General features: G+C 40.0%; 1 protein-coding gene across 1 annotated transcript; it reads left to right on the forward strand.

Annotated features, from left to right (window-relative positions):
- Positions 1-1,547: 1,547 nt before the first annotated feature.
- Positions 1,548-3,619, forward strand: hexim1 (HEXIM P-TEFb complex subunit 1). Its single transcript, XM_020532737.2, has one exon. It carries the CDS (start codon positions 1,703-1,705, stop codon positions 2,609-2,611), a length of 909 nt encoding a protein of 302 aa, XP_020388326.1. The 5' UTR covers positions 1,548-1,702; the 3' UTR covers positions 2,612-3,619.
- The last annotated feature ends 15,514 nt before the right edge of the window (positions 3,620-19,133 follow it).

The following is a 19,133-nucleotide window of genomic DNA, read 5'->3' on the forward strand; positions in this document are numbered from 1 at the left end:
TGTATAAATTTCGACTGTGGTCTCTCAATTTGATTATCGTTTCTATTCCAAATACAGTACTTGACCATGTAATAGTTTATACTTTCTTGCGTACAGTATGTCATTTGTACTGCACAGCAGTGTCCCAAAAATGGCAGGAAAGACTGAAGCTTTACCGCTGATGAAAGCAAACTTGAAAGACTGGAACAAAATCATATGGAGAGCTGACAATGAACCTACTCTCCTTGGTTTATATAGAGACCGTGAGCTTGTTTCTGAATGTAAGAAATTATCTGGATCTCTAGATTAAATTATCCAGTAACTCCCTCTCGTTTGCTAAGTACTGGAACATTGCCAAAGAAAGTGCATAGAAAACTAGGTCGAGTATGTAAGGGAAATCGAATGCAGTAGTACTTTGGAATACAATTATATTTAAACAGTCATTTGGAAAGAGGGCTATAGCTGGCAGGTTTTTATGGACGCAGAGCTTGTACTCCTTGATCGAGATGTCACCAGGCCTGCGAAGCCCACCGCTCTCTTCGTCCAATCGCCCGCCAAAGGCGCTGCGAGACCGGGAACCCACACAAAGCAGAGTAACGTGGTCTTAAGTTGAATTGTTGGGTTCAAATGAGGCCTGTTTCAGGACTTCAGCTCCACCATTTTGTTTTGCGGCCGGTCTCTGTGCGGTATTTTTGTATTTTTTTTTTGAAATTCAGATACTTTAGGGCCAAGTGATCGCTTCGCCCCTCAGGGACAGCTCCTCCCACACACCCCCAAAATGATCAGTGCCCGCCAGCCGACGTGACAGAAGGGCTACGCAATGCAGCGACCGATATCTAAAAAGTCTCCCTTTATAGCCTTGTTTTTGTTTTGGGGAGGGGAAGAATAATAAAACTGATCTCTCATTCAGAGGCTAACCGTCGGAAACATGGAGCCCCAACAAACACATCACTCCATTCACGGCTGGTACGAGACTGTTTGGGTCAATTTATTTTTCAGCGAGGGGTATTATAATAATATGTTTAAAATAAAATTCATCATAGAAATTAAATGAGCAGAATTAGTGCGAAGAAATTAATAATATAAATAGTAATTGCCAATGTTTCAAATACAATACATCATTAACACAGGAATTTACATTTTGACTTCTATTCATTATATCAATCCCCCTCGAGGTTAAAATTGGTAGAGTCGCCCCTGTATCCAGCGGAAGGATATTTCCCCCTGGTTCAAACACAGAAGCGTTGGAGAAGCAGTCCCGGGCACGCGACTATAATGGACGACAGCAGGAGCCAATGGCGTGCCCGTCCCGGGCGATGGAACCAATAAGCATGGAGTGAAGGTGGGCTTTAGACTGTCGAGCGCAACGCGTCCATCGGGCGGTTTCCCCTCCGCCCAACCGCCGTCAGTGGTTTGTGGGGGTTGTAGTTCATGGCTGGGCGGTCGGCGTTGCGGCTGCGGAGGCGCTGAACTACAAATCCCGTGAGCGGTGGCGAGGAGGAGACATGCGCAGTGAGATGTCCTGATGTATATATAAAGGCCGCCTCGGGGGGCGAGCAGCAGCAGTTGAGTTGAGTGTAGTCGTTGTTGGTAGCGTGTAGAGTGAGGCCGCCCCCCTTCCACAGGAGCGGAGTCTCCGATTAGAGACTCCATTTTAGGGAGGACGGGAGCCAAAAAAGAGAAAGTAAAATTCACACTCGGTCCGGTGGGTCAGGAGGGACTGATGATGTCGGAGGGATCGGGCGACTTGTTGGGGGAGCGGAGTCAGGCGGAGGGCGGGCGGGCGCCTCCGTCTCCGAGCGTCGCCCGGGCTGGTCGGGACGGCAGAGGGCGAGCGCCGCCGAAGCCGAGCGACGCCGCCGAGGCTAAGGCGCCCGCACCGGGAGGCGGGGTCGGGGGCGGAGCGGGAGGAGGCGCTCTCGCCGGAGGCAAGAAGAGGCACCGGCGTCGCCCGTCCAAGAAGAAGCGGCGCTGGAAGCCGTACTTCAAGCTGTCGTGGGAGGAGAAGAAGAAGCTGGACGAGAGGGAGAGCGTGCGGGCGGCCAAGACCCGCGCCGAGATGTTCGCCAAGGGCTTCACGGTGGCCCCTTACAACACCACCCAGTTCCTGATGGAGGAACACAACCAGGAGGAGCCCGACCTGAACCCGGGGGGAGGTGCCGGTGCTGGTGGTGCTGCTGGAGGAGGGGGACCCCCCCGGCGGGCCGCCAAGTCTGACGAGACCAGCGAGGAGGACGAGCTGCTGCTGCTGGACGAGGAGGAGCAGCAGGACAGCGGCAGCGACGGCATGGGGGGCGACGGCGGCGGCGAGTTCCTGCAGAGGGACTTCTCCGAGACCTACGAGAAGTACCACGCCGAGAGCCTGCAGAACATGACCAAGCAGGAGCTGATCCGCGAGTACCTGGAGCTGGAGAAGTGCCTGTCCCGCCTGGAGGACGAGAACAACCGGCTGAGGGGCCGCCTGGACGGCAGCAAGGCGGCGGTGATCGCCCGGGGAGGGGAGCTGGAGGACAGCAACAAACTGAAAGAACTGGAACGGGAGATGGAGAGGCTGAGGGCCGAAAACCTCCAGCTCCTGAAAGAGAATGAACTGTACAAACGGGGGCAGAAACTGTCAGAAAGTGTTGATTGAAATATGAACTCTGCTGTATGTATATCTGTGTATAAATCTGTAAATATTTTTAGTCTGTACAGAGTCTAGATTTTTCTCTTGGCGTTGTTTTCTTTTGAACTTTCTGTTGTTTCAAATTTACAATCTTAATTATTTTGGGTTGGGATGCACTTTGTTTTTTCTCTTTGCATTTTTAAACCTCTGCAAAGGCAGAGATATTAATGTTGACTTGTGTTTTATACAAGTGATTCCCCAACCATCTTATCTCTTCTGCACACTTATTGATAAACTTGAACCAACCAAAACTATCAAGTACAGTATTGAGTACAATGTTTTTAGCATTAGGTTTAACTATTTTGATGGGGATGCTATTGCCTTATTTTTAATTCATATTAAGTCAGCTATCAGCTAACTGAAATTTTGCCAAATGATTTACCTGTGGTACAAAATCCTGCACTGCCTCAGCTCTGGAGAAAACCTTTTTCTGAGTCCTCTAACAGTGGGTCTTTTTGTGGTTATTCTGCAGTTTGCTGCTTTCTAGGCTGTTGATCCCTGTTGCTAGTCAGGTATAAGTCCTCTTCCTTTTTTTAAAAAAAATATTAATCTAGATAATGTCAAATCATTATGTAGTGTTTGACAATACCATTGGTTTGTCAACCCAACTAGTTAGGCAAAACAGATGTGTGCATTTCCCACCAGATTAGTTTGAAACCAACCTTTGCTTTTAATAGGATTTTCTGTACAGTCACCTCCTATGTTTCCATGATCCCATGTTCTGCATCTTATTGAATACATTAAAATAGTCCATGAAAGAAACTGGCCAATAAATTACAGTATGTAGTTTTAGTTTAAAATTCTGTTAATTGAAAAATGATGGTAACACTTTTTAAGGAAAAAAAACCTGAATAGTTCCCCAAGAATATACTTGGAAACCAGAATCAAGATTATTGGGGTTAAATTTGTAAAATGTACCTTTTCAATGGATATATATACAATTTAAAGAATAAAAATGAATGTCTTTAAAGAGAAGAGTATCTTGTACCTTGGCTATTAAAGTCACAAATAAACTTGGTATTCCCGTCAAAGTGGTGCTCACATCATGGCTTATAATTTTGGATAACCTGAGACTTTCCAACTATATTTAATCATAAAGTCTCAAATTCTTAAAGACTCCTGAGTACAACTGGTCCAGCTTCAGAAATGATCTTGGCCTAGAATGGGCTGTAATTTCATAAGAGGAAGAAATTTTATCTGCCTGAAAATTGTGTGGAAAACAACATTGGTCAAACATCAAGGGATGCAACAATGGATATGAGTTGGAGATGTTCATGTATAGTTACATAGTTTAAAATCAACCTTCTGTTTTTAAAAAATCCTTCTGAATGGAATTGGAAAATGATTTTAGTTTTGTTATTTTTGCCCGTCGTAGCACCAACAAGTGAGTTCCTCAAAACTGAACTGCTCATAACCAGATTGGCTGACCTGTTTCACTGGCCAAGAGTGAACTAGACAGTCATGAGATCAAACTCTGCAATAAATTCAATTTTTCCTTCAGTATATTGTACGGAAGGTAACTTGTCTGAAATGATTAGGTTTGAGATTGAATCCGCATCGTGACAAGGGATATATGCAGTGGTAATGGGGTGAGAAAGACCCTTTTTATGATCCAGGGAGACTTTGATAAATGTGGTTGGTAATGTTTCCTTTTTAATAAAGGAATGAAATCATGTTCAGCTTTTGCAAAGTCTCCTAATTTGGGCTGTCTGTTTAAAAAAAAAACATTTTCCCATAATTTGCTTAACATGTTTACCTCTATTTATAAAGGAAGTAAGACACTTTTTCAAAAGCACGATTGCTAATCGATATTGTTTGCATTCAACAAACACAATCTAAGAATTGGATGGGTTGTCTTATGAGGAAATGTCAGACAGAGTGGGTTACTGTCTGCTGGATTTTAGAGTCAAAGGTGACTTAGTTGAAATATACAAGATCCTGAGAGATCTTGAAAGGATGGATGTTGAAAAGAGTTTACTGTTGTGTGGGAGAATGTGGAACTAGGAATCGGATCACTTCAAAAATAAGAGATCACCCCATTTAAAATGTTTTTTTTCTCCCCCAAAGTCATCAAGTCTTTGTAATTCCCTCCTTCAAGAAGTGATGAAAGAACACTCTAAATACTTTTAAGGCAGAGTAAGTAGATTGTAGATAAGCCACAGGGTGAAAGGTTGCTGGTATTGTCAGGAATGTGGAGTAATTGGTCAGCAATGATCTAATTGAAAGGCAGAGAAGGCTGCAGGGGCCAAGTGAACCGCTATTAATTCATGTGTGTGTTGGTCTTGCTGTGTCCTGATTTAGCTAGCTTCTAGTTATCTAATATTGTGACCTATTCAATGTAGTAATTGAGCTATGTCTCAACTCACGCCTAAAATGAATAATTATGCTGAGATTATGTGCATCTGACTGCTATTCTGTCAAAACCATAGGATGAAATGTTGACAATGGAACGAGAGACTTCAATATTCTCTTTAGTTGCTAGGGACTTTTATTTAGAAATTTGCTAATTATGAGGAATCCAGTGAAGAGCCACGCAGAATGAAATGGCTGGGAGAATGACAAGATGGAAATGTCAAGTGCTCAGTGTGTTTCAAAGGTGGCTACACAAAAAGGTGGAAAGCACCCAATTACATCTTTTCCCCTGCCCTGTCATTGTTGCTCTAATTGTCCCTAATCTCTCAGTTTAAAACACCAAAAATTTAGGTTAATAGCAATAAAGGATGCAAGGGCACTGAAAACTCCTGTTCAATTCTATAAAACACATGGTCTTAATAGAGGTGAACTATTGCAGATGCTGGAAATCTGAAGTGGAATGCTGGTGAATCAGTAGGTCAGGCAGCATTTATGGAGATAGAAACCAATTTAATGAATCAAGTCTGGTCCAAATCATTACCAGGACTTTTCTGAAGCAGCGTCATACCAGTCTCGAAACGTCAGTCTTTTTCTGTCTTTCCATAGATGCTGCCATAGGTACTGGGTTTCTCCAGCTTTCTGTTTATGATTTCATTATTAAAAGTGAATGGTGAAAATTTTCTTCTAAGGTTGCAGTGCTAGGACATCAGGTTTTGAAAGCTTCAAGCATGGATATCAAGGAATTTGAGCAAACATTTGGTGGAATGTGAAATCTTCATGGGTATTTTTTATTATATTAACCAACAATTAGCACAGAACTGCTTAGAGACATTTTGATAGAATAAGTTGCACAATTAGCAGAAAACTTGATCTTAAAAGAAAGGGTTGTTTAAATGATTCCTGATTCCCACTTATAAGGTGAAGACGTTCAGAGTTTAGAAACTCAATATATGAAAAATGTTGGTAATTGACAATGTGGTTCTTCCATCTTTTATAGATACATCCAATCTGTCGGACATTCTAACTTAAGGTAGGAAATGGTTTTATTAAATTATAGTTTTAAAAGCTAAGTGACAAACCGAAATGTGGAACTTTTTTTTACCAAGAGAGGAAAAAGAAAATCTTCACTTTTGCTTCAACTTTTAAATGTTTTTGGTAACTCAAAGCCATACTCCAAACTGAACTTGTTCTAGAGATTGGGCCTGAGAAGCAGAAGACTCCGCTCCAAATTGAGGAGCTGTACCCGAGAAGCACAGGATGCTAATTGATCCAAATTGCACAAGCTAGAATGTAGAGCTGGAGAGAATGCTATGACAGCAAGGAAGGGGCTTGCAAGCAAGAACTTGCACAAGAAGTTGTAATTTAATGTTGGAAGAGCGAAAGAAGAAAACTTTGTCATGCTCTAGAAAGTACTGTGTGAATGTGGGATAACAAGCAATCGCTGGTCATGTGGTAACCCTTGGAAAAGAGATTTCTTCAAGCAGAGCTTTTAATTATCCTTACGTTGAAAAGCATATCTCTGAGAGACTTGTTTACTCTGTCGCCAAGGAACATGGACACTGGATGCAAGAAAGTTATTGGACAGAGGATTGCAGCAGAGATGGGATTTTCCAGAGGAGGAGTTTTCGCGAGGAAATGAGCATTGCAAGGTTTGGTTGGGGAGTGGTAAGGTTGAAATTGTATAACATCTTTATGGGGGAATGCGTGACCCACCTGTGCAAACTGTCCTTGACTGAGATGACATGGGGTGGGGGCATATATACCAGAGGCAGCTGATAAATTTGTATATTAAATGAGATATGAACAGTATAATTGATTTGTATATTTTTTGAATAATAACACATGCCATAAACAATTGTCAGCTGTCAGAGATTACATTCTTTTTTCAAGACAAGCAATCATGATAGAGTACTCCATATTTTACCATACTGGTTGTAATATGGCCTATCCCTTTAAAATGACACCCTAATTCTTCTAACTGCCTGAAGTCAGAGGCTAATTTCCTTGCAGGCAACTTAGTTACTGAGGAAGTTGGTCTTGGATGGAAATGATTGGCTTTTTTTAACATCCTACTTTGTGACGCAAGTTTTCATCCGTGTGTCTTTTATATAAGTGCACACTGACTGAAAGCTCATGGGGATTGGTTCAGAAGTCCATCCATAAAAACAGTTTAAAACTGAGGAACAAGTGTTTTTAGGAGCGTTAATTTGCAGCTGAGAACATCATGATGGAGTGCTTGTTATTGCAAGATAAAATAATGACGAGGAAAATCATGATGGAGAGTGATTTTAGGGACTACAAAATCAGCCGTCAGATGTAAAGGAATTTGGATATCTCCATGAATCTGAGGGAGTATTACTTCACAGGCTGGAGTGTTTTGTTTTCAAAGTGTTCTTGTATGTGGGTGAAGCTCATCAGGGTGGTTTTATTCAGAACAAGAGTGCACAGATTCTGTGTTATGACTGATATGTTTTTGTTAGGAGACAGGAAATATCTGTTTCCAGAAAGCATGCTAAACTACTGGCTACTATAATGGAGAACTCTGGAAGGTGAGATTGGAATGATTTGAACAGATGTCTCTAATGCATATCTTAGTCAAACGACCTTTTCTCTAACTGTTACTTTTCATTCTTCCCTTACACAGCCAAGTCAATCATTCATATCATTTTTAAACTTTGTCTTTTTATCCATAGTCACACTCGCAGTGGAGGAAAAACCAATCAGAATGTGTCTTTGTACAGTGCATTTTTTATGCAGACCTACATGCAACCTCATGCACCTCCCAGAATACAAACCTCAATGAAACAACTGGATACAGTCTAATCAATGTTTAATGCATGTAAACGTATGAATCAAGAACCAAACTGAGTAGCATACCAACAAGATGGGAACAGCTATCCCAGATAACAAGGCGTAGAGCTGGATGAACACAGCAGGCCAGGCAGCATCAGAGGAGCAGGCAAGCTGACGTTTCAGGTCTGAATCCTTTTTCAGAACCCCAGACCCGAAACGTCAGCTTTCCAGCTCTTCTGATGCTGCCTGGCCTGCTGTGGTCATCCAGCTCTACATCTTGTTATCTCAGATTCCAACATCAGTTCCTACTATATCTAACAGTTATCCCAACCTGCTTTCTAAACCTTGATCTATTATTGGCTTTCTAATGCAATATATTACTAGCTCTCCCATTTTGTACTGTTACCTTGTATCCTACTCCTCCATCTTGTGCGCTGCTCTTCCAAGGGCCACACGCAAGATGAAGGAGCAAATGATTTCTCCTAACAGACAAAGACATGATTGGAAATCCCTGGTGGTTAATGTTCGTCATTTTGTAGTGTTCTTTTAATGGGTGCGGTGCAACTTGAAATGTTAAACACACATGCTGGCATCTTTCAGAAAGCACATGGGTTTAACATTTCTAATTTCTGGCAGAAAAAGTCTCATACACTTCATTTCATTTAATCCATAATGTTTCCCTAGGTTGCAGTAAATAGCGCTTTAGGAATTCACTTCAATTGATGGAAATCTGGTATTTGGCTCTCCATTAAAACAATTATGAGGAAAATGAGTTATTGTATTTAATCCATTTTCAATTTCACAACAAATTAAATTTGACTTGTCAACCCCAATCTCACAGGCGCAGTGGAGCTGCTTCCTAACACAGTCCTGTTGGGTGTAGTTTGACTGGTAGAGAAGACTTGGATCTTTTGCATAGTGCAGACTTTTGAAACGCAAGGATTCAAATTTAAATTAACTAACTTTAATCATCTTTCGGTAGTATTCACTTTTGCCATATTGATTTCACCGTATTCTTGAGCAGTCCTCCTGCTTAGTCCATTCTTGCAAAAAGTAATGGTCTTCCACTGTTCAAGAGCTATTAATGCTTAAGTCATTATCCATATAGCTCTTGGAATTAACAATACTTTCTATGAACTCGGGGAGAAGCATTTGTCTGTAGAAATATAATATTCTTAATGGTGGAAATATACTTCACAGGCTTCAGTAAAAAAAAACTGATGATGTAAGTTCCTATTTTTGTTAGAGTAGGATCTGTGTCCAACCCCATTGGGAAGGCTGATGAGTGAGTAATCTTTCTGGGGATGTCCAATCAACACAGTATTGCTTTTTGAGGCTTCAAAATATTTAACCACTAATGACCAGCTTGGTTATTTCAAAATAAGATGCTGATCTGAAGGTGGAATATTGGCTGGGATTTTGTAAACATTCCTGACATTGAAACCAGAACTGTGCCCCTTTGACTTTCTTTTTGCCTTTTCCTATGTGATTAGAATTAAAACTTGAAGTGCCAGCAGAATGCATGCAAAACACAATTCAATTTATCAGCTGGGAAGCTTTTTAATGTGAAAGCCGCCATCAACTAACAATGCTACATCTACAGGAAACTGCATCAGGGCTTTAACATAAAACTTGAGAGTACGAAGGTTCTAGCTGTGCTTTTCAAACTTAAATTTGACTTGTACGTAATTCATTTCAGATTGATTTAGGTTTATTCAAGTGTGTATCATCATTATTTCTCAAATAGAAAGCTAAATACACTGGCAAGACTTAAAGTTGGCATGAAATGTCACATGGCATTCCCTTTACTGTGCAGGAAATAACATTGTGCGTTTGCATTCACTCTTTATTGAATGTTTATATCATTTTCCAGTGTTAAACTACTACTGCAGGGATTGCTGAACTTGATCAGCAGGCTTTCCCTTCAATGTATTCCAAAGGACATGGTCCGCAATTTCACTCAATAGAGTAATTGAAATGTTGCAAAGCACTGTAAGGATTCTGCCAGCGAACACCCTGAAATGGACCCACATTTGAACAGGTACTGACAGTGCACTTTAGTTTCTTGCCTTGACTGACTGTTTGCCCCATCACATCCAGGACACCAGGTCCTTTTTCCTTCACTCCTCTGCATGCACAAACCCCCTCATCACAGAAATACCCTTGCCAATCCAGAATCTATTTTCCTGACTCCTCTCTTTTGTGTCATCGAGTTAGAGAAGGATAAACACCTGAAGAAGGAACTACGCAGGCACAACTACTTTCACTGTCTCATGAGTTCCATCTATTGCAGAGATCGCAGTTATGTAGCCCAGTCACCCAGTGTAAATTTCAGAAAGTTATGCCTCCATGTTTCTTAAATTTTTGTTACAAGTTTCCTTGTGATCAGCAAAATTAAAGTGCGAGGAAGCCTTGCAATTGATTGTAGATTAGATGTAGCGAGGTGTTTCTTGCCCTGGAAGGAACCTTGTAACTCACTCAGTCAGCCTTAACAATCAGTGTAAACTGGATTCCAGCGCCCACTCTACACCTCCAGAGGTAGAATAAAATGGCTGTAATTACCTGAGCTTTTCAATGCTGAACTAATGACAATAATAATCCCTCCCTTTTCAATTCTCAACAGATGCAATTTCTGCACTCTTCCTGTGAAAATTATTCTATAGTATTGAAGATTGCCTCACTCGAGCAACGTGCCTACTTTCGGAGTTATGGCTCACTACGTACCTTGTCGTAATCTACTTCATTCCTCAGTCGTGACATGTTTGATTCAGAGATTCAACTGGAGATTCAGAGGAGGAGACAAATAATTAATGTAAGTTGGAGTGCGTGTCTCTTACCACAATGGGTTGACCAGAGAATATCAGCCCATTCTCATTGAAAAATTGTCAACAAGATCCTTACAATGGTCAGTGTAGAAGACTGTTTACATGCTGGCCAGAGGAGCGTCAAGACTCAACCCTCCTTGGAACAAAAATAATCAAACCAAGAATTGATGTAATTAGGTAACAATTGATTTATAGAGGATAAAGCTTTTTTTTAATTTTGTCTTTAAATGTGTGTGTATAAAGCAGTGGGATAGACTTTCAATCCTGACATGGATGAAAAGGTGTATATTTGCTCTGCAACGTTTAATGGCATTTCTATGTGAAACTTAATTCTGAATTTGTGTGGTCCCTAATGTGTGGAGGTAAACTTCTGCCTTGATGATAAAAGTAATGGTGTGCTCTGATTTTTCAGTCTAAGAATGACTGTAATTTATTGAAATGCACCACTTTGCAAGTATTATAAGTAGGACTCAGATTACTGATTGGACTGAATGGCCTGTTTCTACCCCGTATATGTGCTTTCCTTCTGAAATATGTTTTATTATATCATTCATTATACCCAATCTGGCTATAACTTCTCATTATTCTAAGTCATCTATATGATGCTTTACCTTAAATCTTGGAGTGTTGTTCCAGCCCCTTTCAGGTAAAAGCTTTGAATCATTCTCTCCTTCCTCCTCCTGCCTCCCTCCCTCCCTCAAGATTACGGGCACATTTCTTCAACTGTCTGGTGAGCACAGAGCTTTGAACCATTCTGTAACCACGCAGGTTATGAAGCTGTAGGAAAGCCTCTCCCTATTCAATGAAATTTCAGATTGTCAATAATTCAGGCAATTCTTGGTGAAAGTGGCAGGGGGGAACCCATCTGATGAATCATAGGTGTTATGACTAAGTGGGGAGAAGCCCATCACAATTTTTCAGCCTCCTTGATTGCCCACAATGAAGATTTAATGATCCTTTTAACATGTATACCTCACTTTGTAAAAAGATAGTTAACTAATGCACCAAAAAACAATGAAGGAGCCAGGTAAAAGACTTTCTTGAGTGAAAGGAGACGACTTTCATTACTTAACAATCCCAAGTAGAACAATATAGTCTCAGCATCAGCCTTTTCCAAAAAAAAGTACAAAATTAAAAAGGAGATAATGTCAAATACCAAGGGGAAGATAAAAATATATGCAGTTTAAAGTCTTTACAGTATCCCGGAGTTGTTGCCTGAGACCATAATTGGTTTGTGGTGTCCTGGATCAGCAGCAGCTGTGAATATTACAGATACCTTTTAAGTTCACGTTGGATGTTTCTTCACATTTCTGTTGTCATTGGTAGCATTGTCCTTTCTGAGCAAGAGCAGATTGAGCGCCCATCCCCTTCACCCTGCTGCATGCAAATCCAGTTACAAATCATCTCATCTAGTCTGCCAAAACAGTTGAAATGTAGCTTGTTTTGTGTATTCCTGTATTTGGGATTATTGTTTCCCAGCTGGATAATTGTAGGCAAGTCTTTTATCTCATTTTTGTGAAACTTATCATGTAAGTGTAAATTAAAAATAGGAAATGCCGGTTTATTGACAATTGTTAATTTCAGATCAGATGATCTAATTCATTCTACATTGATTTCCTGAGGTTTGGCTCAGTTTCTGGTCAGATGATAATTGTGGCCATTCTTAAATTGGCTTCTTTCCTTTTTAAAACACCATTACCATTCATAAAAGAAACAAGTATTAAAATCCAATGATGGAAGCCAAAAGTTAATGGTTCATATTTCATTGGTATCATGACACTGGATGATTCTGCCACATTTTGGTTGAAAACTTTGTACAGATCTAACCATTAGTCGTCTGCTTGTCTTCCAGCCAAGGATTGGGACATTGTGTCAGAGAAAAAGACTAAATTTGCTAGCAGATGGGATGTTGTGCTTCCATACACCGGACTAATTGGTTTTCATATGATGAACGGGATACAGAATTAGCAAATTAAGAAACCATTAACCGTTTACCTCTGTGAATTATTACAGTTATGTAGGTCTTCCTTCAGGCTTTTCCCTGCCTGGTGGATGCTAAAGAACTGCAGAAAGAATCTTTCAGAGTTTCTATCTCAGTGAGGCTTTAGACCAATCCACATCCAACAACCTACTTTGAAAACTCAGCTCAAGTCGTAAAACATCCTACAACAGCCTTTAAGAAATAGCCAATTCACCCCATCTCCCAATTTTAAAGGATGTCTTAAAAGAAGTCTTTGGATCCAGTCCATGACTTCAACAAAAACTAAATCAGTCCTTCTTTGGGCTGTACCATTTTTTAAAACCACTTTTTACTGAAACCCATTTTTTAGTTTCTGAGCAATATTGTTTGAAGGATAACAGTGTTGAAAATGTTGCTGTTAATGTGAGAAGATGCCAAGGTAATAATGGAAGGGGGAAGAAATCTTTTGTATCTCAAAGAATGAATTTGAATTTCTGTTAAGCACCTTTCATGACCTCAGGATATCTCTAAGCATTTTACAGTCAGTTAAAAACTTCAGTATAGTCATTCAAGTTTCTATTACTAGAGTATTAGTTTTGCTTCTTTGTCTCTATCAGTTTGTGAAATATGCAGTATAAAAATGCAATTGAAGGAAGAACTTGTATGGTGGTGTAGGAAATGGTAAACAAATACATATCTAACAGATTGGGAGATAGATTGCCAGTGAAGTCCTCCAAGTGGTGATTTCTCCAACTTGGCTGCACCATAATGTCAACAAAGGGGAAAGAATGAGGACTTTTCTCCATAAAAAAGGAGAATTAATTTGGAGGGTGAATTAACTGCAGTGTGTTCTTCTGAACCTTTTATTGAGTGTTTCAACAGCAACAGGAGAAAGACTGCTGCCTAGTTGTGCTTAAAAAATACTTCTTGAGTACCTACCAAGAGGGTTGTAAATGATCTTAAACACAGGTCTTCGCAAAGAGGCATATAAAACAAATAAGTGTCTGAAATCAAATGGGTAAGTATACATCCTGTCATTTATTGGCACCTCTGGTTATCATCACTTTTTTTTTGCTTCCTGATTGCTGTAAAGAGCCTTGCCCATAAAGTATGAATTCCAATCCTGCGTTTATTGTTTGTAGTTGGTCTGTTGGTCAGTTTTGCTAATTCTCAGTTAGCTTATGAAACAGCATGCTGAGATCTGCAGCACAATAGATAAGTGGAAATGAGAGAAAAACTACGGATACATAAGATTATAGTTTGCTGCATGCTCCTATGTTCAAATTCACAGTTTTGCAGATTTCGATATGGTGCATCATTTTATTGTCCCATGCTGTGTGCTGTAATTGAAGGCACTTGTCAGTAAAATATTGGTGCATAGCTTCTTATGGCAATGAACCTTGCAGACATAGTTCAGTCAGGTAATAATCCCCATTGACATTAGCATCAAGTTCTTCACCCTGTTAATGACCCTTTCTGGAAAGTACATCTCTGGATATCTGCTGTGGATAAGATCACAGAGTGCTGTGAATACTTCAAACAGTACAATGTTTACGTGCAGAAGTACAGGTGAATTGTCACTTGAAAAGCTGTTTGAATATATGGGCCCTATGCGAAGAAGTACCTTCAGGAAATAAGTGAGATCTGCAATGAGTAAAATGCACTAAATTTTATAATGACCCTCGTTCCAAATTTACTGATTGAAGATTTCAATGGTTCAGACTCATCTGAATGAGTGTGTCATCACGGAATTAATGTTCTATTTCCTCAAAGTAAAGGTTTATAATTCTAGTTCCACTGTAGTTCATCTTTTCATCAACTGGAAGCACACCAGTAGATCCATGACATTGAAGCATTTTTTTATGAACCAAAAAAAAATTTGGAATTGTTGGAAAGCCGATTTTATTTTCAATTGAAATCTGCGTTCCTGCCATTTACAGTGACCTATTGGCTAAGCTCTGTCAGGGATGACTGTGTAAAACCTAATCATTTTAGTGCTGGTGTCTGGTGAGAAAGACATAGTTTTCAGTTGGTATACAGCGTGAAGTGAACCAAATGCATTTTTAAGAAATATCGATTTAGTAAATTGTCAGAACAATCGAATTGACAAAAATAAAAGTTGATTTTTTTTTCTTCTATAGGAGATAGCAAGGACTGCAGATGCTGGAAGTCAGAGTCGATAAGATGTGGAGCTGGAGGAGCGGAGCAGGAAGGTCGACGATGAAGGGTCCTGACCTGAAACATCAACTTTCCTGCTCCTCGGATGCTGTCTGACCTGCTGTGCTCCTCCAGCTTCACATCTTATCGACCCTTTTATTCCCATACTGTTTTTAATTTTTTAAAGAAAGGTTTTGATTCTTTTTGTTTGCTTCCTATTCCCATAGCAATAAGCAGCTTCTCCACAGGACCTTGATGGTGTCATTTTTATAGTCGTGCAAAGGAGAGAACAAACATACTTCAGATTGAAGCATCCTGTCTTTAGTGTGTTCGTTGTTTCCCCTGGTTTGTTTTGAGTTGATAACTCACTAGTACTTTAGCACAACCACACACACGTTCTCCCCCCATACCACCACCACCATGGCCGTATTTCCTATTTCTGCCCCCTAGTTGAAGATGATATATGGAGAACGGATTAGTATTTTCCCCATAGGCACTGTAATGATATTTAGCTATTTAAAATCATTTTTCCTATATTTGATAATCAGTAAGGAGAGATATTTACATAAATGTATGATGCAGGTTGAGGGGTTTTTATGATGTTGAACTAATCTTACCAGAACTGTTAATGTTAGAACAACATTAATGCTTTGGGAAATCGTAATAACAGAGGGAACTGGGCTTTGATAAAGTGAGATTGCCATTATATGGCTGCAAGAAGCAGACAGAAAGTCTGATATGTTAGCAAAACTACAGGAGATTCTTTAGAAAAAATGAAATGTTCTTGTCTCTGTTAACTTGCACCATTATTGTGGATTATTGCTATATTGCTATTTCATTTAAGTGAAATTTTGATCTTTGGAAACTGAAAGCACTGGCTTACCCATGCACTTCCGTGAATTCTCCTCCTGCCTTGTAATTTGTGTCACTGTATGCAGCTACCCCACATATTTTATGTTTCTCAATTTTGGTTGGATGTTTTTCTGGATATTTTATCACATGATCCCCCAATGTCCTGTCCACTAAAACAACCTTTAGGTCGCACTTCCAAAAGCTCTTATAATGAATAAACAAATGTTCACAGAAAATGGAAGTAATAACACCTCCTTTATCATCACTGTGACCTTTCTCATTAGGAATTAAACCTTAACTGAAGCCTTGATGGCAATGCTGGAACATTGTGAACCCTAATTCAGCATGAAAAGAATATTTGCCTCCTCTATATAAAAGATGGTGAAGGAAAAGCAGACTTAAACTTTAAAGTGCCTGACAACTCAAAGCACTTTATGACCAATATAATCACTTACAATGTTCCCTAGCAAATTAGATCAGCATAATGACTTCTGTGAAGAATTAGTTAAACCTTAATGATCATAGTGGACATGATAACTTTGGCTCTTGTGGAGACAATATTTTTATTAGGAGATTCTATGCAAAGAAGTCATTAGCCAAGACTCCTACAGCTACAGGTGTGGGGGTGCAATGGATACTAGCTTTTGCTATTTTTCTGAATGGCTGAGTGGATTATATTGGCCTACAGTGGGATACATTTTAATCTCAAAATACAAGTTGAAATGTGAAGAAAACTGAGTGCTGATTATACAGCATTTGATAAAGTAAATACAGAAACGAGTAATGGAAGAAGCGCGTTGAATATTGGCGATGAGAACAGAATTACTTATTAGACATTGAGGATTCAATGCCAGAATACTATAATTTTCTGAACATTTGATATACCCAAACATAATACGCATTCTTACTTGCATAAATAAATTCAAATTTGACCTAAACATTTAAAGTATGCATTTAGACTTTTCGCAACACTGCGATCAAATTGACCCTTTATTGACAAAAGTAGTGAGCAAACCTGACCAAGTTTCAGGACCTGTTTCCACCCTATTTTGTTGAGCAACTGACTTCCACTCCTAGTAAAATGTACAAAGCTCAAGTAGTCTGCCAATAGTGGTTACACATGACGTGCTTTATTTCATCGATTGATCAATCAAATTTCTCGAGACAGCGTTGAATCATCTGAAAGTCCTTCATGTTTCGTTCACAGACAAGTCATTTACAGTGGCTGGCTTGAGGCAATGAGGTATGTGTGTAAGGAGTTTGTAGATTTCCCATTCAAGTACAGCAGGAATTGAAACATCAGTTACATTTCAGCAGCAATCTAATAAATATAAACAATTTTTGAAACAAATAATCAAAAATATAAGTTCAAGAAAATTAATGAAAAAGAGGCAGCTCTTTTTTAACCCATTAAAAACAGGAAGAATTTAAAAGACGTATCATTCATTGAAGAAACATTTCTTTGAGCATCATTCACAATGTGTCTGGAAAAGTTGTTGACCAGCAACCAAGAAAAGGTCATTTCGATATTTATCACACTGTGCATACATCCAACTTCTAAATAAATTTTGAGGGAAAATGTTTTGTATTCAGAAAATTAAGCTACAGAGAGAGACGCTGGTTGCTATTAAAATGGTAGTGATACAACATTAACAGATCTGGCCTATGAAATCACCTATGTCAAACCAATCATGAAAATTGTGAAGGTGAAGTTGGTGAAAACAGAATTTAAATTATTGGTAGTTTTTCACTTTTTGGCATATTCACTTCTACTTTTTTTTCACCTTTATTGACATGTACTCTTTGAAATTTGTTAACTTGACAGTTTGGCAACACAGGATATCATGGAGAATAATGTGGTTTGCTATATAATACTGCAGATGTTCAAAATAAGAACAAAGTGCTAAATATGATCTTGGTCTGGCAGCATTTGTGGAGAGAGAAAAATTGTTAACCTTGAGTTAAATGTAACTTAAGAACACTATGAAGAAGTCACATTTGACCTGAAACTCTGAAACATTAACTCTGTTTCTCGCTCCATACGTACAGTCAGGCCTACTTCATATTTCCAGCTCTGTTTTTTAATTGATTTCTTGATATGTATTGTTAAAAGTGAGCTACAATCTTGTGATTTTAGATGGTATAAACAGAAAAAGACAATGCCACAATTCAGTTCTAAATCAGCATCCAAACTTATATCCGCCCTTGAAAAATTTCCTATTTTTTACATTTTTTTTGCTTCTTCCTGTTTCTAAATCAATGTTCTGAGATTTGCCAACTTCATTTCTTCTAGCTCACGTCTTTTTTTACAACCACTAGCTGATACCATTTCAGTTGCCTTTACAATGTGGAGCTGGAGGAACACAGCAGGTCAGGCAGCATCAGAGGAGCGAGAAAGTTGATGTTTCATCAGGACTGGGGAGGTGGAAGGGAGCTTGGAAGCGGTTGCTCGGAAAGGTGCTGGGTGTGGTGGAGATGATACGGCGTGTAGAGCAAATGAGGGAGCCATCGTGTGTAACCACAGGAGATGCTACACCTGCCCCCTCACCTGCGTCCAAGGCCCCAAACAATCTTTCCAAATCCGACAAGGATTCACCTGTACATCCTCCAACCTGGTCTACTGTATCCGTTGTTCCCGATGTGGTCTCCTTTACATCCATGAGGCCAAACGCAGACTTGGTGACTGATTCACAAACCATCTGTGCTCTGTATGCTATAATCAATTTTAGATCATAATCTAGATCAACACCTTCCGGTTGCCAACCATTTAACTCCCCCTCCCATTCCCTTGGTGACATGTCCATCTGGGTCTCTTGCACTGTCACAATGACGCCACCCGCAAACTAGAGGAACAGCACCTCATATCCCACCTCAGGAGCTTACAGTCCAATGGCCTCAACATAGAATTCGCCAGTTTCAAAATCTCCCCATCCCCTGGTGTCCTCCCATGTCCAACCCTCCCTCTCACCCCCACCTTCTTGACCTGACACAACCTGTCCATCTTCTTTCCCACCTATTCACCCCACCCTTCCCACTGACCAATCCCCACTACCCCCTACCTGCATCCACCTATCACCATCCCACCTACCTTCCCGCAGCCCCCAGCACTCCCCCCCACCCCTCGGTCTATTTCCGAGCTCCCTTCCACTTTCCCAGTCCTGATGAAGGGAGTAAACCGGAAACGTTGACTTTCCTGCTCCTCTGATGCTGCTTGGCCTGCTGTGTCTCTCCAACACCAGACTGTATTGACTCTAACTCCAGCATCTGCAGTTCTTGCTATCTCCAATTTCAATTGCCTAGTCTGATTATTTTTTAATCATAGCTTGGTGGAGCAGGAATCATTTTAAAACCATTCAAAAACCATCTCATTTAGATGAGATTCAATTATTTTACTGTGAAAACAAAATATATCTTGTCTTGGGACAAAGAGAGAGCAAAAAATAAATGCTCTACATCTGTATGAATTGAATTTTGTCCCTATGGTGCATAAAACTGTTTCAGTAGAATGTTTCAGAGATAGTAGGAACTGCAGATGCTGGAGAATCTGAGA

The sequence above is a fragment of the Rhincodon typus genome, chromosome 30 (assembly GCF_021869965.1).
Source record: "Rhincodon typus isolate 14 chromosome 30, sRhiTyp1.1, whole genome shotgun sequence".
Lineage (NCBI taxonomy): Eukaryota > Metazoa > Chordata > Chondrichthyes > Orectolobiformes > Rhincodontidae > Rhincodon > Rhincodon typus.

Excerpts from the sequence above, each read along its gene's own strand:
- hexim1 (XM_020532737.2), top strand. The coding sequence starts at position 1,703 with ATGATGTCGGAGGGATCGGGCGACTTGTTGGGGGAGCGGAGTCAGGCG.